The sequence below is a fragment of the Scardinius erythrophthalmus genome (assembly GCF_964197995.2).
Source record: "Scardinius erythrophthalmus genome assembly, chromosome: 21".
Lineage (NCBI taxonomy): Eukaryota > Metazoa > Chordata > Actinopteri > Cypriniformes > Leuciscidae > Scardinius > Scardinius erythrophthalmus.
The window spans coordinates 24,224,118-24,245,900 of NC_138241.1; the positions used below are offsets into that span (position 1 = coordinate 24,224,118).

The window sequence follows — 21,783 nt, forward strand, 5'->3', positions numbered from 1 at the left end:
TGACCTGAATGACTGCCGCCCCCCTCCCGCCCGCCGCTCTGCTGTTTCTCTCGCCTTAGGTTACAGTATGCTGAGCCATCCTGAACATACTAGCTCTCTGTTCCTTAATTTCCCCGGGGTGTTGCAGCAAAACTGCATGTGGGGGGAAACTCTGCTACAAAATGACTGAAATGGCAGCTCAACGACCATGATTATTTGATTTCACAGTATTACAGAACCAAATTATTGGCCCCTTACAGCTGGCATGAGTCTCAAACTAGATAAGAGATTCTGGTAATAACTGAAAACAGCTGCAGCAGTCTTATATTTTGTGTTTTCAAAGAGTTCTCTCTTTCTTATACTAAAAAGAGTTCTGTTAAGTGAGCACTTCAGCTGTCCATCCAAAGAGATTTTAATTCGAAAGAAAAAAAACAAGTAATACTGTAACTGAAAAGTTCAGTAACTCAAAAATGTGAGGTGTTATGATATAAGGCTCAGTAATTTCGACAAAGTTTTGCAGGCAACAAAGGTCTATTTTCAATAGTGTAATTATGTATGAAGCACAGCTCACACAGAAGTCACTTTCAAACCAAGTAGCTTTTTGTTGATCAATGTCAGATTCCAGATCTTGTGGATTCTTATTGAAATGACTGGATTTCGCCCACGAAAATTCGCCAAACTATGGTAAACGTGACTGTACTTTTAGAATTTTTAGACATATTCTGTTGTGAATTATTTATTTATAATGCTGCATATATAAAAACGTACAGAAACACCAGCACACAGATCTTCTATTTTACAGCATCAAATATTTTCAGACAGAAGGTCTTAGTGTGAGTGACAATCAGACAATTACATTGGACATTTACATTAGTACAAGAGATTTGCATCAGCGCACAAGCACAATACATTTGTCACCACCAAAGCATGAAAATTATGCATTGTTGCAAGAGGCGTTTCTTATTGTGTTCGGCTTTTCTATTAAGTCCATGGTAAATCAGAAAAACAGTGCGGACGTCACTTCCAGCAGTCATTTGATGATTCATTTCAATCACTCCAAAGGAATATAATTGAATCAGACGGCTTTACCAAATTGCTTTGTTGTCCATGAAAGCAGGTTAAAATTGCAATACGATTCAAGGGAAAGACACTGAATGCTGAACATTTTGAGAAAACATAATTTTATCTTACATAATTTACATTTTCTGTGAGCACAAGTGAATACATACTTTTTTCATCTTTCTACAAAGAAAGCAATGTTATCACTTATACAATAATAACATTTAAATGTTAAAGGGGACTTAAGAGGCAACTATCAGAGAATATATATATATATATACACACTTCTTGAATACTGGACCAATCTAACAGATACATCAGATGCATGGCTGTGAACATCACAGATAGTGAAATAAGCTCAGCTTATCGGGGTAATTTGGGGTCAATAATATAGTATTTATATCATATTTCACACTGATATCTACTTTAACAGTCTTTCTCCATACCAAAATTGTAAAACAGCTCTTTAGGGGAGGCCTAGCAAGATGCATAAAGAGGTTCAACCTACGGCAACTCCTATAGATGAGGGTGTTAGACACCTGTGGTGACCTGCGTGACCTCCGAGCTCATGTCAACACTGGGTTGGCAGTGGGACTCCAGTGATGACATCTCCAGGACTAGTCATACCTGCTGATTTGTCCTGTCAACCGTGTTGCCACTGGACTGGCCCTCACGCTGGGGGTTCCTGGTGCGTGTGGAGTTCTGCAGGTCCAGCACGGAGGGACTGGGAATGCAGAACTCCCTGAAACAACGCTTGAAGTTCTCATCCAGGAAGGCGTAGAGCACCGGATTGAGGCAGCTGTTGGTGTAGCCGAGAGCGATGCAGAAATGCCAGGTGACGGTCTGCAGGAGTGAGCTGGGAATGGTCACCAGGGCCTTGATGATCACAAAGATGTGGATCGGTGTCCAGCAGACGATGAAAACCGCCACCACCACCAGGACCATACGGGTGATACGCCGTAGGTTGCGGTCCTTCTCCTTAGAGCCAGACAACATGCGCACGCTCTTCAGGCGGAGGATCATCAAGCCGTAACAGACGGTGATGATGAGGACGGGCATGATGAAGGCAAAGATGAAGACGCAGATCTTCAGGAGGTTCTCCCAGTACCAGGGAGGGTGGGGAAAGAGCAAATTGCAGTCAGTGACTGTAAACGCTGTGAAAATAATAATATACCTCAGTACAATAACACAGTGAGACATGTGAAAATCAATTAATTTGCAAAGATGACAGTTAAACCACTAGTCATTATTTCCTCAAGGCATTGTTTAGGGAGCCTCAGAGACACAGGCTATTAAACCATCTAATGATTTTCTCAACAAATGTCTAGAAGTGACATTAATCTAAAATTTTCTGCCTCACTTCTCTCGTGTCTGCAAAATTTGTGTCAACACAGTAGCAAAACTGAACGTTTCCAGTATTGAGAAAACTGTCTTAATGCATCAAGAGAATGCAGTGGTTCGCTCCTTGTGGTGCGCAACAGGTCTTCCGAACAGAATATAAAACTTGGCACTGTATGTTTATTTATTTTTCTAAATATGATTATTATTGTTTTATAGAATACCATTATTAATTTATACTAAAAACAAAACTGTCTAATGACATTTTCATGACCAATTGGTAATGGTTCTTTGTTGATTTAGAAATGTTCATAACCAAACATTTACCCAACTGCCACCAGTGTTGACTAGGTTTAAATTATTGTCATAGGTTTTTGTTGTAGGAAAGTCTGCATCTAATCAGATTATTGGAATTTTGTATTTTGGCACAACATCATCTTTCGCTTTGTGGAAGCTAGTCAAAAGGCAATAGTTCATTTCAAAACATAAATATTATTACATGTTTTTCATTGTAATTGGCCTAGAAGAGGAATAAAAACAAATAATGGCTTAGTTCACCACAAAATGAAATTAATTCTATTATCAATTCACCCATATGTCTTGCTAAACCTGTGTGACTTGCTTGCTTCTGTGGAAAACAAAATAAGATATTTCTTCTCATTTTACATTGACTGTAGGAGAATGTGGTGGTAAACATACAACTGCTGTGGTACTCGGTAGTGGTGGAGGCCATGACCATGACAGGGAGACCGATGGCAGATGAAAGGATCCAGTTACACACGTTGACGATCTTGGCGTTTCTGGGGGTTCGGAAGTCCAGGGCTTTAACAGGATGGCAAACAGCGATGTAGCGGTCGACACTCATAGTGGTGAGGGTAAAGATACTGGTGAACATGTTGTAGTAATCAATGGACATCACAATCTTGCACAGCAAGTCTCCAAAAGGCCATGTACCCATCAGGTAGTTCACACTCTGGAAGGGCAGAGTGCTTGTTGCCAAGGCATCTGCTAAAGCAAGATTGAAGATGTAGATGTTGGTCGCAGTTTTCATTTTGGTGTATCTGCAAAAGATAAAAATAGATCGGAAAACCAGTTTGAACAGGGCGAGTAATGGGTATGTGAAGGTACTATAGAAACAAAAAAACTAAAAAAACACCCCTTTACTCATATTGTATTATATATTATGATTTCAGTTACAATACACAATGTGCTTCAAGCCATTAAGTACGGTACCATGTGCATCTTGTAATGCAACTATGAGCTTCATTGAAATGTTAATTTAAGAGGCCAGATAACCACCATTATCTACACCATTATGCAAATGCAATCTCCACAATGCCACTGCAGTAATGTTTCTGCAGACATATTTTACCAGCTTTTCAGCACTTTTTTTAAAATCCAATTTAAAAATAGGAATATGTGCTGAGGTGGAGAGATTTACGGCGATGTTGTTTTATGTATTACATCATATACTTGTCTATTCAGAAATACACAGGTTAAATTTTAACAGCATAAGTAATCCAAAGTCCTCTTGTAAAACATATATGAGGGCAGACAAATGGAAAAGTACAATTACAAAAAGGGATGATTTAAACTTGAAGTTTAGGAACTTTCAAATAATTGTTAAGGAACTTTAGAAGTTTAGGAACTTTCAGAATACTTTCTGTTTTTTTTTTCTGTACTTTAATTTCAAAAGAGATGGGTGGATGGATGGATAGAGCCATCTTTGGGTGCTCGAGCCCCTGCCCTTTTTCAAAATTAATCAAAAGTGCCCTTCTCAAACAAATACCAATGATAATATTGTGGTCAAAATGCATTTGATTATAATTAATATGACAAGGATTACAAAACTAAAGTAGCCTAAATTCACGTTTATTTTTACGTTTCTGTCAGTCTTAGATGTCGTTGCTATGCTATAACGCGTTGCTATGGATTGCGTCACTTGCGTCAAGTTGCGTGTCCACTGTCTTGCTTCGGTCTTGACTGACCATGACCGTTTTCGAGGGTCTAAAACACCGGAGTAGTGTGTGGACGGTCGGCAGGCATAACCGTAGCAAAAGTTATGCGTTTTAAAAGGAAATGCACTAGTGTAAACGAAGGTATCCCACAGTCTGATCGGGAACCGATGTTCTCGAGCCAAATATGGTTCTTTCAGTGAGTATATGGCTCGACGGAAGGGAAAAAAATAAACCAAACAATTTTTAAACTTTTTTTTTTTTTTCAATAATAAAAGGTTGTGCGTCGATTCAATTAAAAATCCACATATCACATATTTCGAAATATGTAATACACCGACCAATCGTCATCTGGCACAAGTTCAAATTTCATTGGACAATGTGAAGTGGAGCGGTAATTTTCCGGTCATTTATAAATAAATCGTTTGAAAAGTACATGGACAGACGAATTTACATTTATGAAGCGACCTGAATCTGCGTCGTTGAACTAATGGATGTTAAAGGACTACAACGCACTGCACAAAACCAGCACCAAAAGTAGCATTAATGGTAAGTATAGTATTCAAGTCACTTTGATACACCGTTTACCTTTTGATGAAACCCAGGCCCAGGTGAAGTGCAGGCTGACAACAACACACGAAATGGTGACTTTGTTATTTTAACATTTTTGATAATTTTGCAGCAATAGTATAATAGTACAGTGCAACTGGTCAAAAATGTGCACACACATTACTATTTTTTTTAAAGAAGTCCCTTATGCGCATCAAGCCTGCATTTATTTGATCAAAAATACAGAAAAAAATGATTACAATTCAAAATAACGGTTTTCTATTTTAATATACTTTAAGGGAAAAAAAAAAAAAAAAACCTCTCTGCACATCCCTTCCAAATACCTTTGGTGTAGAAAATGGAAGGTAATTTTCATGCTATTGTCTGATAGAGAACCCCATGAATAATTGAGCAACAGAGGGATCTTTCAATCGCTGAAAAAATAAGATATTGATTTAAACATTTAGTCTAGAATAATAAAAACTGAGTGCAAAGTAGGTGCCTGCATCAATCTAAATACATAAGCTTTTTGTGAATAATGCATAATCAATGGATACTTGGCTCATTTCCATGAAATATATTGATATTTAGCACCTCTTTTCTGTCTTTAGGCCTCTGTTCCTTCCGTAATGGGGCGTTCTGAGACTGTATATCAAATCACATCCTTACTTTATCAAGAAATTGCAGATCTATCTGGTTCATTCCTTTAACTGGATTTAAGCATAATTTCCTGGGAATGCTGGGGACGTTTATTTAGAGACACTTATACAGCTGGTATTCTTTTGTAGTAAACTCTACATCCAGTCCAGATGAATAAAAACATACTTTAAAGACTCTATGTTCCTTACCGTCCTTCTGGGCAAGATAATAAGCAAGATGAGTCATGCGGCAATCTGGACTATGAAGATACACAATTTTTGATTTATTGTAATAGCAGCAGAGATGATAAATTAAGAGCATTTACACTATGTAAACTACCATCCCTGTAAAAACGATTATGGTTTGTCAGAGATCCAATGTTTGACTTTCACAGAAATATACACAAGTCAGAACACAGTCTAGTCCATCCAAATATATACAGTCAGCTCTAAAAATATAGCCAGTGTGTGGACAAAACGACATCTGCAAAAAAACAGTTCCGCTTAGCTGGCTGTCACAGGCCAAACTGAAGAAAACACAAAAGGTCTCAAACATAAATAAGGACAGGCTAAGCCTATAAAAAAAAATAAAAAAAAAACTGTATCATGGTTTCCAAAAAAAAAAAATCTTAATCTGCACAACTGTTTTCAACAGTGATAATAATAAGAAATGTTTCTTGAGCAACAAATCAGCATATTTAGACTATGATTTCTGAAGGATCATGTGACACTGAAGACTGGAGTATAATGGCTGCTGAAAAAAACAGCTTTGCCATCACAGGAATAAATTATATTTTAAAATATTATAAATTAGAAGTCATTTATTTTAAACTGTAATAATATTACTGTTTTAACTGTATTCAGATCAAATAAATGCCGCCTTGGTGGGAATAAGAGACTTCTTTCAAAAGCAATGAATATCTTACAGACCCCAAACTTCTGAACGAAAGTGTATTTATTTAAATGAATGTTCACATTTATTTTTCTAAATTATTTTTTGCAACTTTGATCTTATTTTAATTGTTAAACTGAATTGTAAAAAGGTCATCATGACCAGTGTTGGGTAAGTTACTCTAAAAAAGTTATTTACTTCAACAGTGTAGTTAGATTACTGTACTAATTACTCTGTCTACACTGAAAAAAATTTGGAGTAGGATTTACTTGAAAAAAGCTAGGAAAGTTTTTTCACTCAGAAAATGCTAGTAAATTTACAAAGATTTGCCAAGTAAAAACCTAAACATATTTATCAGTAGCTTTAATTAGAAATCTTTAAGTTAGGCCTAAATTTACTTGGAATATGGAATTAAGTAAACTTTACTTAACCTAGTTAAGTGAAAGTAACAAAGAAAATAAGTAATTTTAACTTGGCTAGTAATAGGTTGATTAATATCGATTTAGTTGAAATTTCCTTTGCATTACATTTCACTCAAACAATAATATTGAATTATACCAGTCATTTATAGTATATACTTTCCTTAGATTATCCAAGTAATTTATACAACTGCATGTCAGATGTTAAACATCATGTGAATGCAAAGACCTCAATACTTGGTAGACAATAAACAATAACGGTAACATTTGATGGATCGTTTTTGTGTTTGAATGTGTCATTTTGAGCAGAAAATTTACTCGAAATGTCACAAAATGGCAAGTTACTAATCCTGACAACAAAAGCAATGATAAAACAGTGTAAATACAGCTGGAAACCAGTGAAAAATTAACCTCATTAATTATGCAAGGTCCAGTGCATGATGGGAACCCCAGTATCAGAAAAGTTGAGTAATTTTTACTTAATTTTATTGAGTTGATATTTACGCTTTCATTTCTACTCGCTTGAATTAAGTACTGATATGGAATTTATTTCGTTTTTTTAATTCTTGCCTGAACTAACTTTTTCATGTAAATTACATTGTTTTTTTTTCAGTAGTATTTACTTCACCAAAAAATAATTTTTTACAGTGTAAAAAGTATTGCATTACTCATTACTAATTACTTTCTAAATCCCATATCAACCTTGAACCGGCTGAACAATACCAGCCAATATCCTAATATCCATGCTAATAAGTAACTAGTTAATAGTGAAAACTGAACCCTAATCTAAAGTGTGACAAAAAAACCCTTTTTGGAGTGTACAGTAATGCAATTATATCAGATGTACTGTAAATGTAATTAAATTACAGAAAAAATAAGAGCAATCCCTTTCATTTTTCAAGGGATTTTTTTATTATTAATTACAATAATTAAGTACTTATGCATTTCACCCAACACTGATCAAGATATTCTCTGTAACAGATCAAATGAAAATGAAATTTTAAAAAGCATTGAAAACAATTCTATTTTTCAGAATGTTTCGACAGCTGTAAAGCATTTGTGAAAATGCCTAGACACAACACCCTTCCCCACAGTGAGGTGGACGGATTCATTCATCACTAACTAGAAGTCTCATGTAAGGGTTTAGGCCAGCAGCCATTACTAATGATTAGTTTGTCATCCAAGGGCGCTTTGCACCAGACAAATGGTCACACCGTTTATTTTTCCCACAGGCGCTGACTAATTATGAGGGCTGCATCTCAGGGACGCACTGCTCCTCTGTACTCCACATTAAAGACTTCAGAGGTGAAATGCCAGACCTTTGAGTCTTTTCACTGAGTGGAGGAGCTGCTCTTTGGTGTTGTGAACATCACTTACTGGAAGGCAAGCACATTAAAAATGTATTCATCTTCCTTGCTGAATCAACACTGATGGTTAGCAGCATACAGTATATGTTGTGTTTTGGATGCTGGTGAGCAGTTTTTTTACAGCAAGATTACAGTACATATACAGTATGTCCTCCCTGAAGCTTTGTAAATCAACCAGTAGAAGTTTACCAAGTTTACCGATGCATTTCGGACAACATGCCTGGCAACCAATACCTCTGATTAACCTAGAGGAAGGTGTGCAGTATTGCTTATGGAAAGAATTAGGACTGTCAGCCAACAGCTCAGAGCAGAGTCCATAAGTTCAGAAAGGACATTGACCTGCTAACTCCGAGATGAAGACAGACACATGTCTTCTAGTTAACATGTTTTCTACAGAGAAGTGTCAAAAGTAACAATTATTCAAAAGTTAAAACAGGAATGTAATGTCTTTATTCATGTCAATTTGCTTGAGTGAAGCCGAACTGATTTAACATTTCTGAGAATAATTATTTTTTCTCTGCCTCTGGCTCACTAGTGCTCAATGATGAAGCATGACAGGTGAAAATAGGGAAAGCATCTTGTGGAAATAGGGCTTTTAAATACCCTGCTTGTGCACCTTCAGGCATTGATGGTGAGAATATTTGTGACAAGACAATTAATTTTCTTCTGTTACGGTTGTATTCTCAATGTTATTTATATAAATTACTTTTACTTTTAAAGAAAAATCCTTTAAAGAATACTGTTTAAAAATCAGAGTCATGTCTTTATGTTAAATAAAGAATAGGCTATTACTCTCAAAATTGTATGAAGAGAAACCATAATAGCGCCATTTCACTCACATTAGGCTGTTCTTTTGAACTTTCATCAAAGAATCCTGAAAAAAATGTATCACCGTTTCCTATAACATATTAAAATATTAAGCTACACAGCTGGTTTAAACACTGATAATAATAAGAAATGTTTCTTGAGCAGCAAATCAGGATATTAGAATGATTTCTGAAGGATCATGTGATACTGAAGACTGGAGTAATGATGCTGAAAATTCAGCTTTGCCGTCACAAGAAAAGTTCAAGACAAAAAAAAGTTCAAGACAAATAACTTGAACTTGAACAGGAATAATTTATTTTGTTTTATTTATTATTTAATTTAATTTTTTAAAGTACAAAATTATGAACTTAAATTGTAATAATATTTCACAATATTACAATATTTTCGATCAAATAAATGCAGCCTTGGTGAGCATAAGAAACTTGTTTTAAAAACATTAAATCTTACCAACAGAAGTTTATTTATTTAAATTAACATTGAAACATTTATTTGTTTAAATACATTTTTGCATCTCTTACATTTTAACTGTAAAATATGGGTATTATTATTATTATTTTCATAAATTACAAATTAAAAGCTTAATTTTTAAAGGATACCATTTAAAACTGAGGGTCTTTAAATAAACAATACTGTTAAATTTGAATGATGACGATCCATAATAGATTAACATTAACCGCCATTTCAAAGAAGACAATGAACTTGAAGGAAGAGTGTAGTAACCAGGCAAATCAGGTTTTGTTGTGAAAAAACCAAGGACTACTTGTTGCTAGGGAACACCAGAACATGTGCAGATTTCTTATACCATCTACCTATTTGCAATCTGCTCATGGATATGGACATAATGATATGTTAAACTGCATTAAGAAAATACTTGGAACAAATTAACTTTATGGTGTATGTGAATTAGATGCTGCATTAAAATAATTAACATATAATTGCCATAACTAGGCCATTTTGCGTCACAAAAAAAGGATGATGACTCAAAATATTCAAAGCTTTGTAATTACGTGTTGGTTTTCATTGGTTATTTGATTTGATAGAATGAAGGCTAGATGAAAAAAAAATCATAATATAAATACCCAATGCACAGCTGTCAATCCAAATGACAAGCTTTTAAAATGAGCACCAGCAAACTTTTTCATCTTTAAAAGCAAGAAAAGAAGAAAATGGGATAGAAACAGATGAATCACTCAAAAGCTTCTTTTCTCTTTTTTCATGATGCGCTTCTGATTTCAAAGCCTCTCGAATGGCTGAGGAAAATATGATAATGTAACCAAATTAATCTGAGTGAGTCATGCATGAATTGCCTATGCTGATTTAAAACTTATTAAAGGTGACGTTACATTTAGAATGTCAGACATGGTCTACCTAAGGCTCGGTTGCAAGGCTGCGGTCCAGTCCAGCGGCTGGAGTCCCAACAACAACCAGTCAGCTTGTCCTTATGTTTCTATGCCAATTAGGTGGATGTCAAGTGCAGTCTTGTTATCTGTCAGGTTCATTAAAAAGAATAAGGGTATTGAAAAATAGCACTTTTCAAGTCAATCTATGGCTATGAGATGCTGAAATGTCTCCAGGAATCTGCTTAGGCTTTGAACAACAATTTTCATTTACTATATTCTCTGTTGCTACTGTCCACCTGCACTTGCTCTTTAGTTGGCAAAACCAGGGATGTGAGTATTAAAAGACAAAAAATTACCCTGATAAAACATGACAATGCCAAAGACATCGAATTAGAAGTCAAAATAATAAAACAATAATTCTCTAACCATTCCATTATTATTCATTTCACCATATCAGCCACGACAAGCACTGCGGTTTTATCTGACAATGAATAATGTTCTTTCAATGATTCTGCAGTGCAGAGCAGTTTGGTCTGTCTCTTGCATCCCTACAAACATTCTCATTTAGTCCATTCACACAGCAGCACAACAGTTCCATTCCAACGTCACGCATGTCAACAGAGCTCTATATCCTCCTGTGAACATCCGTTCCACATTGAGTCTCTGTGTTTTGCACACACTGACTGCACTTTGTAGATTATTGACAATAAAAACTAATAGCCAAACATAAGACATAGTGCCAGATTTATTAACAGTTTGCACCATGTAGCACAAATCCTCTTTTAGTGTTACAAACTACTGCCAGGATTTACTTAAGACACGCAGGGAAAAATCAGCGATGAAAAGGCGTGGACACAGTTGTTTTTGCGGCTGACTTTATTGCATATCCATTTGTAGGAATTTCATTAATCAATATCTTCTGCCACTTTAAACCCTGTTTACATATATTATATACTTAGAATATAGGCAGCTTACAAACTCTGTATATTAAGATGGTTTGGTCGACCGGATCAGAAGTAGACGAGGAAGTCACAGAAGTTTAGCAGCTAACAATTTTTGGTTCCCAGAACGTTATTTTTTAAGGTTTGTTTTTTGTTAGCCAGGAAAGTTCTCTTAACGGAAATAGAACGTTAGTTTTTGGTTTGTATAACGTTATTCTAGCATTACTTTAACATTTCCCTAACGTTATTATAACGTTTCCCTAATTGTGCAGTTTAGCGGGATATGCTTCTTTTGGTCCGTAAACAAAAAAATTCTCGATTAACATAGCCTATCATGTTCTATCCCAAATCATATTTACTCTCACATCTATAGGCTATTAATTATACGTATGGATTTAATAAAGAGATCGACAAATGAATATAAGTCAGGTAGTAAAACGTTCACAACGTAATTTCGGGAGGAGTGAACCCATCTAATCTTTCAATTAACCGCCAGAGCATACACGCAGCCGCTCATCTTGCTCTGGCATCAGCTGCTTTGGCATCCCTCCACCTCTACCAACATAACTTAGGCATCTTGCTACCATACTCATCCAAGCATTAGTAGTCCCACTGGGGGGTATATCTCAGCTCGAGTTGAAGCTGCTTCCTCGAGCCCCTCCACTGCGGACAGCAAGCCAAATACGCTTAACCTTATTAGCTTAAAGATTATATGGGCAAAGGAACTATGGGCAAAAATAACCACCCTGCAAGTTATTTTATGGTTTCAGAATAATAACCATTGTAGAATGTTCTGTTTAAGTTGTTTTAAGGTTATTTAAAAATAATCACCCTACAATGTTCTGGGAACGTTCTTTTATGGTTGCACAATAATAACCTAAAAATAACCATTATTTTTTCAGGTCTTTCGATCTAATGTACAAAATAAGTGTGCGCAATTTATATATGATCATGCCCAAAACGAAGGAAAAATATACAGAGAGCATCAGCTTTTGTTTCTGCTCTGATTGTCCCAAGAGAACTCCGAATGCTGTGAATGAGTGTTAGAAATCAGGAATGGTGAGAGAACATTGTGCTTGCTACGTTTTTCATCTTCAAACCAAACTTGGGTCTTCAGACGACGAAGTTAAATTCCCTCTGGCTAGCGCTCTTTCCATAATGTTTACGCATTAAGTCAGTAGAGGCGGAGAGTAGGTGGTCTTTTGTGACTGTTCGAACACATTCAACCATATGAGCATCTACACTACTAACCTGTATTAAGGCCCTGTTTACACCTGATATTACAGTTTTTCTGAATTGCTAAAACACATTTCTTGAAACCATCACTCACTTTCTCAAAACCTTAAACATTGTTAAATATTGCACTAAATATTGTATAGTATTGAATGTCTGTATACTTGCACTTGCATACTGTGAAAATACAGTGACCCATCTGCAAAAGCCAAAAAAGTTAAAACAGTAAAATACTCTAAATGAAAAGCATGTTACAGTCACTCAGAAGAGTTGCGCAACTGCAGAATCAAGGTCAGTGAGAGAGATTGATTCTGCTTCAGTATCACGTCTTCATGTCGGGTTTGGCCTGAGACATCGCAGATAATGTCGTCTCTGCAGGCAAAGGGAAAAACACTAAAGCCATATCCAGCCTAGACAACATTCTCCACACCTTGCTCTTTCTCGTCCTCCTCCTCCTTGTTCACCACCTCTTACGCACATACTTTTCCTCCTCTTATATTGTTTCCATCCATTGTTGGTATCAACATTCAGTGCAACATTTTGAGTCAATTTTAGGACTCTGAACTGACTTGTATTATGTACAGTTGGTTTGACCACATAAATAAGTGTGAACAATATTAAGTCGTCGTGTGTAAACGAAGACAGCTGTGTTGTTTTACCTTTGCCTGCCTGTGTTTAGCGCTTTGAAACTTAAGTATATCACAGTGTGAAATGTGTTTTAGTGAGTGAAAATGTGTTTAGAGTTTTGAAAAAAGAGTGCATGAGATTTGCAAACAGTGTTTTAACTACCTGAACTTGTGTAATGTTTTACAGAAAGAGTGATTTATTCGACCAATTGGTTTAGGCTATTGAGAATTTGGTTCAGAGAATGGGGTTTAGTGTTTGTTTTAGCATTTCAGAAAAACTGTAAGATGTGTTTTGGTCGATCGGATCACAAGTGGACAATGCTAAATGTAGGTATAAACAGGTTCTAAAACGTTTTGAGCTTGTCCACTTTCAACCACATCCAGAGTTGAAAAAGCATTTGACCCGATTTGCTTTCGTAGTGTAGACGTCCATGTGGTTAGGGATACAAACCAGATACCTAAGTTTGGTTTGAAGATGAAAAACGTACCAAGCACAGTGTTCTATCACCATTCCTGATTTCTAACACGCACTCGCCGTGGTCTTGTGGCTATCAGAGCAGAAACGAAAGCAACTGCTCTTCGTATGATTTCCACTTGTTTTCTCCGGTTGTGTTCATATGTAAATTGTGTGAGCTTATTTCATCCCTCCCCTCGAAGAAATCGGGACAGAAGTGGTTGAAAGTGCAAAAGACAAAAGAAGGTGTAAACAGGTATGATCTCCCTGATCTACTTGTGATCCGATCGACCAAAACGCATCTTAAAGGTCCCATGACATGCTATTTTTTGTAGGCTTTAATATAGGCCTTAGTGGTCCCTAGTACTGTATCTGAAATCTCTTTTCAAAAATTCAGTCTCAGTGCAGAATTATAGCCACTATAAGCCAGTCCCAGAATGAGCTTCCTTCAGACAGGCCGTTTCGGTGTCTGTAGCTTTAAATACTAATAAGGAGGAGAAAGGCGGCGCAAGGTGGAGGGTGGGTGTGGCCTTGACCATCTGCGGCAAAGGTAGACCATGCATGTTTACATTGCAATGGCACGGAGACACGCAGTCGTTCAAGCATTTCAGTTTGACCCAGAATCTGATCCGGATGGAGAAGCAACGGATGAAGAAGTTGCAACTCAGCGGCTCCAGCAGGACGTTTCCGAATGGTTAGTTTAAAATATTATGTCTGGATACGGTACTTTATTCGGATGGTTTACAGTTATCATGTAGCTAACGCTAACCTACTGTTGCCTTTTCATGAGAGATCTGTAACATCTGTAATTTATCTTATTACAATTACATCATCAAGCTCTGCGATCTTGAAATGCGGATATCGCGCGCGCCGTATAACCAACAGGAAAACGGTTATCCAAATAACAAAGAAGTGTACAACACTCGCGTTACAGTGTGTGTATTCACACACATAAACTGCATAGCTGCATAGCTAATGTGACAGCCACATTCTACGTGTAACAGTCTAGGCAAACATAAACAGTAAAGCAACACACTTATATATCATTAGTTGACTTACTGTTCCGAGGTGTGTAGCTGAGCCAAAGAGAGTGATCCAGACTTTAGTTTCAGACGTTCAGCAAGCCCAGCTCTGTATTGACCCTTTCGTGTTCATTTGGACATCCAATTATTGAGCAATTGTTATGCTTCGCTCGCTCAAAAGCCATGATATCTCTCGTGGACAAACTAAAATCGCGCGCGCGCGTTCCTACTTCCTTCCTAGCTCATTTTCTCATGGGCGAGAAATATTCTCTGGGCGGGCAAAGCAGAGACAAGGGAGGTAACATTCCTCCTTATAACGTCACAAGGAGGAGATTCAAGATCAGCGCGATTGAGCTTCCATTTTCTCAAAGGCAGAGAAAGATAACAAAAGCTCGATTTACACCGATTGAAATTTCTAGAAACTTGGGGACCATATACAGGCTAGGGGAACTCATATTAATGTTAAAAAACCTCAGAAAGTGAAAATTTCATGTCATGGGACCTTTAATAACAGGTGTAAATGGTGAGGAAAGGTGAGGAGTCTGTATGACGTTGAGCATAGACGAGACCAGGGCTGCGTTCCAGTCCAAAATTGTCATGCCCTTTACTCGCTAAATTCCCACCGTCTCGTTCACTCGGATGTACGTCATTGCTTACATTGCATGAGTGCCCACTACTGGCGGAACCTTTGCAATTGGCTGAATTGGAACGTGCTAAGCCCTTGATCACTTAGAATCCACTATGGGGTTGATTTATTATTTCTTTTTTCCCTTACAAAATTGTTTAATGCAGCATTCTATATGTATATAGGTGTGTTTGAGTTGTTTAAGTTTTTATTTTAAATAATTAATATCATAGAATTGTTTGTGGTGGGATAAATTAAACGCAATATGCATTGACGTCACAATCGTGTTGCATTGTGGTATATGGAGCTGCCTTAAGTGTACATATGAAGTAGACTCGCTCCCTCTGTCAAAATCGAGGGATCGAGGGTCTGTCCATATAAACTTCCCTCATCCACTTCACAAAATGGAACGCACTTCAAAATGGCGGCAGGGATTCCCCCAATTGGGAAGAGCTTAGGGAAGTTTGCAAGTGCGTGTCTAAAAGTGGACTGGAACGCAGCCATGACCGAGATGGAGAGGAAAGTGACTGAAGATATAGGGTGTGATAATGAGGGTGATGGTTTTCAGGTGTGGGTGATAGAAGCACCTATTTATTCTAAGATACAAACAAGACCAGAGGGGGAAAAAGAAAAGAAAAATACAAATATATATTTTTTTTGTTTTGTGTGACAAAAACATTACTGGGGGTGGGTTGGATACAACCTTTGAAACAATTTCCTTCCAGACAGGAGCTCTTTTTACACAAATGATATAATGGATCATAAGAACCATTAGGATTGCACAAGGATCAATAAACATTTGTGGCTAGGCTACTGTCCCTTTTGTTAGCTCAGTATACATCATGGGTATATTTACCTGAACATTCTGAAGCCGGGTTTAAAATGCTATAAAGTGAAAAGGGTGCAAAAAGTCAGGGCTGGATTGAGTAAAGCTGTCTGAAACCTGAAGACATTAATCAGTCAAATTAGAGCTCAGTATAAGCCCTCTTTTGATTGTCTCTGTAATGCCGAATGCAATGTGATTTTTACTTTTATCATAATAATTGAATTTTGAGGTTCATTTGGCACAAATCAAGGGGAAAATATGCAGAGATAAGGGAGGGATATCAGCAAGCTTTTGATAAATAAAACAAATGAGAGAAACTGTGGTCAGTATTGATTTTTTTTGCCTCATCTCTTGTGTACTTTCCTGTGGAACAGTAGTAAAAACAAGAACAGCTTTAACCTTTCCTCAAGATGTGTATGAGAAACTAATCCAAAATGAATTGATATGTACAAATGTTTACTCGAATTCAGGTATCCTTTTGCCTACAGATATATAATTGATGAATGTTTTCCATTTATTTCTCATTTGTTTCTAGCTGCAGGACACATGTAAAGGATGCGGTTATTCCCAGAGCCGAATTGTTGTAAACAATCGCATAAGCTTCTCCATCACAATAAGAAGCTTATGTTATTTGAACTCACAGCATTTACCTTCAGCACTTGAAACTAATTTTCCGCACAGCTGTGACTGTTTATCACTTGCAAGAATGCCTGAACACTGGATGCTCAACAGGTTAAAACAAAATGCAATGCATTAAAAAATTACTTCTGAAAATTAGGTTCAATTTTCACATTGTCATAAAATGGAGATGCAAGTTAAAATGTTAAGTAGACAGTTTTAGAACACATTTTACAACCAGGATTACATACCTGTTTTTATTTATCATTTTGACATAAATAAATAACAAAGTTAGATTCTATTTACATTGATAGTGGTAGATGTTTGCACCAAGTATAAATAGCAAGAAGTAGCATCTTTACACTAAGTGCAAATGGAAGTGACGTGCAATTTTTACTAAAGGTGAAACATCTGAGCAGGGGTGAGGGGAGTGGGATATTTATACTGCCTCATATTTTTTCATTTTTCATCTTTTCATTCCATGGACAAAACCTCAGTTTGGAACCTTAATGTCACCATGAAATCCAAATTCTCTGACGTGCTTTTCGGCATGAGGGCGGGACAACCTGTCACTCACATGAGATCACAGCAATAGAAAACCACAACCATCCAATTCACAATGGACAAAATCAAGTCCCGCCCTACAGTTTTTCTTGTTCACGAAGCCGTTTCACTCGGATATACATCACAAAAAGGAAGAAAAGACTATCAAAACTTTGGTTTCATGCCGACTTTAAAGAAATCAAAATTGACAATTCTTGATTGTTTTTTTATTTTTAGAATATTGCAGTATTTATTATAAATGATTTATCCGTGCACATCAATTTTTTTATTTATTCATATGCCCTTGTAATCTGTAATCTAAATGACTTCCTCTTCCTCTCGCAACAACATTCCTTCTCTGATGATGTGTTTACTGTCGTGAGGGCAGGACAACCTGTCAATCACATGAGATCACAGCAATAGTAAACCACAACCATCCAATGATCCAATCAATTCTTGAAGGACAAGATCAAGTCCCGTCCCAATTAAGTATCTTGTACAAGAAACCGGATCACTCGGATATCAATTCATTCTCACTTCCAACTCGTCACATATTGATGCTTTGCCAGGACCCCCCCAGCGTCACTTTTAACTTTCAGGGTACCTCTTTAGCATAATCTATCAGTATTTCATTGCTTTCACTGAGAAACTTTTGGCATCATACATCATGTTCTGAGGCCAAATTATTGATTTGTGTGAGGAACAGACTAAAAAACTATCAGCGTCTCCATCCACCGTCGATCTCCAATGCACACCCATCCAAAAAAATTCAGCTTTGATTGTGAAATGCCATTGCGTGTCTCGTCACTGATTGCGCCATGCTAATGTTTGGGTGCATATTTTGAATGAGATATGACTGAGTGCATGCGTTCACGGAGTGGGATCATTTTCAGAGACTAAAACCTTAATGCTGCCTTCACATCCTATTGGAAATGTCTTAATTCCCACTTCTGAAGTTGTGATTACGAGCTTTGTTGTCGAAAAGAACAGGAATCATGGAGGACTCCAGGTTTATTCTTGCCTATTTATTGGGAAACTCTTTTTAAAAGTCCATGTGAACTGGAAGTTGCAACTGACTTTACTTCAGTTTGTGACGTATTCCTTCTCTCCATCTCTTGCACGTAGCAAACTGACGTTTGGAGGGGAGTGGCTAAGGATATTCAACCCAAGCCGTCAAACTGATGTCTTAAGAGAGGGAACGCCATTCCATTGATTTTGATTACAGTTTACCACGACAAACCATTTTTTCTGTGTATTCACTTGCCCGGGTTAATTGTTCACCACAAGACTAGTAATGTGCACTAACAAAGTAAATGGTGTAAATTTGGATTTCATGACGACTTTAAAGCCAAAATCATATTTAGCGTTCCATTCATTGACTAGCATATAAACATTCACAGACCACGCTATCTATATTGTTCTGGAATTTGAGTCAAATACAGGCTGTTATCGCTGTGGATAAAACAATAGGCTTTGAACAATTATTCATATAAATATCCACTACTTTGCATACGATGTAGCTGTGGTGGAAAAAACGAATAAAGAATAGCAGTCACAGCAGCATTCATTCTCCTCTGCGCCATGTTTAAAATTTAAGGCACGCCCAACTAAGGAACTTGAATATCAGAATTATCCCTCGAGCTTCCCAGTGGTAAATATGACTTGAGAGAGCGTTCATGGCCAATTTTTAATTATGCGAAGGCAGCATAAGTTCTACTCAGTTTTTGCAATAAATACCTGTAGCCTACTTATATTTGCCTGTTACGTGTTTTATATCGTTGAGAAGAGGGTATAGGTTTAGGGTAGGAGTGGAGTTAGAACAGTTATAAACATATTTATAAAATTATTTCCTCTATTACAAATGCAAAGAAACAAATGCATCTTGATTTGACAGATAAGGCAAACAACTGAAAGCCATGGATGTGGAAAATGAAGCCAAAAAAAAAAGAAAAAGTGATGCCAAAGGGTCCTGACAAAGCATAATTATGTGAAGAGTTTGGAATGCCTTCTGTTTCATGCCAACTTAAAGGGATAGTTCAGCAAAAATTCTGTCATCATTTGCTCAAACACATGACATTACAAATGTGTATGACTTTTCTTTGTGGAATACAAAATATATACTGTATATACATATATATATATATAAAAAAAAATTTTTTTTTTTAAAGTGTTTTTTCCCCCTATACAATAAAACTTAGTTGGATCCAGTGTTGTTTAGTAGGACTCAACTGACTTTCAGTGAATGGTCAGAAACAGTTCTTGAAAATATTTTATATTGTGTTCCACAGAAGAAAGTCAAACAGGTTTAGAACAACATGAGGATTAGTACATTTCTTCATTTTTGGGTGAATTATCCTATTAAAGAAAAGAGAATTGCTAGACCCGTTCCTAAGGTCTTTAGATAACCGCGTGAGAGGAAACCTGCTATGCACCTTTAAATCGACTGACAATGTCATTACTCAATATTTTTTTATTTCTCCCAAGGCTGATTTTATTACCACATGATGGGGTCAATAAACCAATCCCTGACTGTAATCGGCTCATTACTCACAGAAGTAGATTGCACCTACTGAGCTATATCTTTCTTTTGCTTCCCACTGTAAGCAGCTGCCTCTAAAACTCTGACTGGTTGCTCATAAACTCTCGGAAAGCACTGAGGCTCCACAATGCAAAGAAAATCAGGTGACCATGCTTTAGCAATTAAAAACAAATCGACCGTTCCTGTATGTCTTTACGCTCCATATGCCTCATATATCTGCTGACCAATTATTATTCTGTTTAAGAAGGATATAAAAGTTGTATTCAACATCTTATACACAGCATCTCTGAATTGAGTAGATAATGTGTGCATGATCTGAAATACAGTGCCACCTATTTAATCACAATTCTCTAAGACAAACAAGTCCTCACCCTTCTCATTGAAATTCATTCATTATCTGTTTAATTACTGTATTGATTGCATCCTTCCCTTATGCCCAATACTGTGATCCTAGGTTTATAGGATCAGGTCAGATGTGTTTGCCATGTATGGTTAGATGAGGCAAGTCACAGAAAGCGGTTCTGAATCATCTTAGTAGTTTACAGCTGAGAATTGTAGGTGCATGTATCGGGAAACAGCATGGGCATGTGTCTATCTATCTATCTATCTATCTATCTATCTATCTATCTATCTATCTATCTATCTATCTATCTATCTATCTATCTATCTATCTATCTATCTATCTATCTATCTATCTATCTATCTATCTATCTATCTATTAAAGCCATTCACTTTCTGCTGCATTTTAATGGATTATTCATGTGAAGCATCCGCCCAGTTTTGTTCCATTGGCTTGCTCTTACATAAAACAATGAACGTTACTTAATACACGTGATAGAAAAATATGAGTACTTCACAATATTAAGTGCCAACTCAATGTGAATGACACGTAATGTGTTGTTCTCTCTTATACGCTGACAGAAACGCGTACGCACTCAATGATCTGTTTCATCAGTGGATATTAAATAGCCTATGCTAGTGCTGAGCCGAGAAGCATTAATATTTTACAAATGAGAACCACGCATATTTTATATAAAACATGAAGTACGGCAAGAGATTATTTAATTGTATTACTGACAGGCCGTTTTTGTGACTGAATGACTGATATCAACATAACAGGCAGTTATGTTTCTGTAATGTAATGCAATGAACAGGGATGGTTAATGGCAGGAAAACACTATCACCATCTCTTTCAACAGGTTCTCTTTGAAATTAACAAGAAGTCTAGTTTTTAAAGCAACTATTTATCCCTTAAATGTGCTATTCAGGTGAAGCCAGATGTTTTTATGCAAAGGCAACAGGTAAAGCAATTTACCTACATGTCATATCTTACCTTATAATAACATACATGACGAGGACGTTGCCCACTAGTCCCAACACACACACTATAGAATATAACGTAGTGATGATGATCGCCACTATAAGAGGAGTTGCGCTTTTGTCCAGCTCAGCCGTCCTGTCACATCTGGAGCTGTTCATGTTCACGAGACTGGAGCTGTTGCTGAAGTTTCGGCAGAATACGCTGCTATTCGACATCACTGGGTTAGAAAGCGCATAGAGAAAGTCCGAAATGTTGCCAGTGGTTTCCATGGCAAATGCTGTACGGGTGAGATTCGCCCAAGTTCTTTACGCGCGCGCGGTTTATCAGTCACGTTCTTTGATATCGATACCTGTCCGACTTCAAAATGCTCGGAGCCTCAACTCTCAACCGTTCTACTGAGGCAGTCTGCTGCTGCTGCTGCAAGTGTACCTAACAGTCCCTTTTGTTTATGACTCTTTGTTAAATCTATCACCGCTGTTCTTACATTACCCTCGTGAAATTGTATCGAGCGTCGCTGATAGCGCGTATTCGCATTTTATTCAACAAAATGACGTCACATATATGCACATGACTAGAGGCTTTTCGGCAGTCGCTGCATGACGGCTTTCCAGTGATTCCAGCACTTCACTTTCTCATCGGTGAAGCTGTATGAATTTTCAATCGCTCTTCTG

At 37.0% G+C, this 21,783-nt stretch overlaps 1 protein-coding gene across 2 annotated transcripts; it reads right to left on the reverse strand.

Annotated features, from left to right (window-relative positions):
• Positions 1-1,659: 1,659 nt before the first annotated feature.
• Positions 1,660-21,381, reverse strand: oprm1 (opioid receptor, mu 1; the record flags this gene model as incomplete). Of its 2 annotated transcripts, none has more annotated exons than XM_081351962.1 (3): positions 1,660-2,192; positions 3,076-3,437; positions 21,125-21,381. In XM_081351962.1, 3 exons carry the CDS (start codon positions 21,379-21,381, stop codon positions 1,660-1,662), a joined length of 1,152 nt encoding a protein of 383 aa, XP_081208088.1. The 2 variants fall into 2 exon arrangements, with proteins under 2 accessions (XP_081208088.1, XP_081208089.1); XM_081351963.1 differs by having other exon boundaries at positions 1,660-2,183; positions 21,125-21,216.
• Positions 21,382-21,783: the final 402 nt, after the last annotated feature.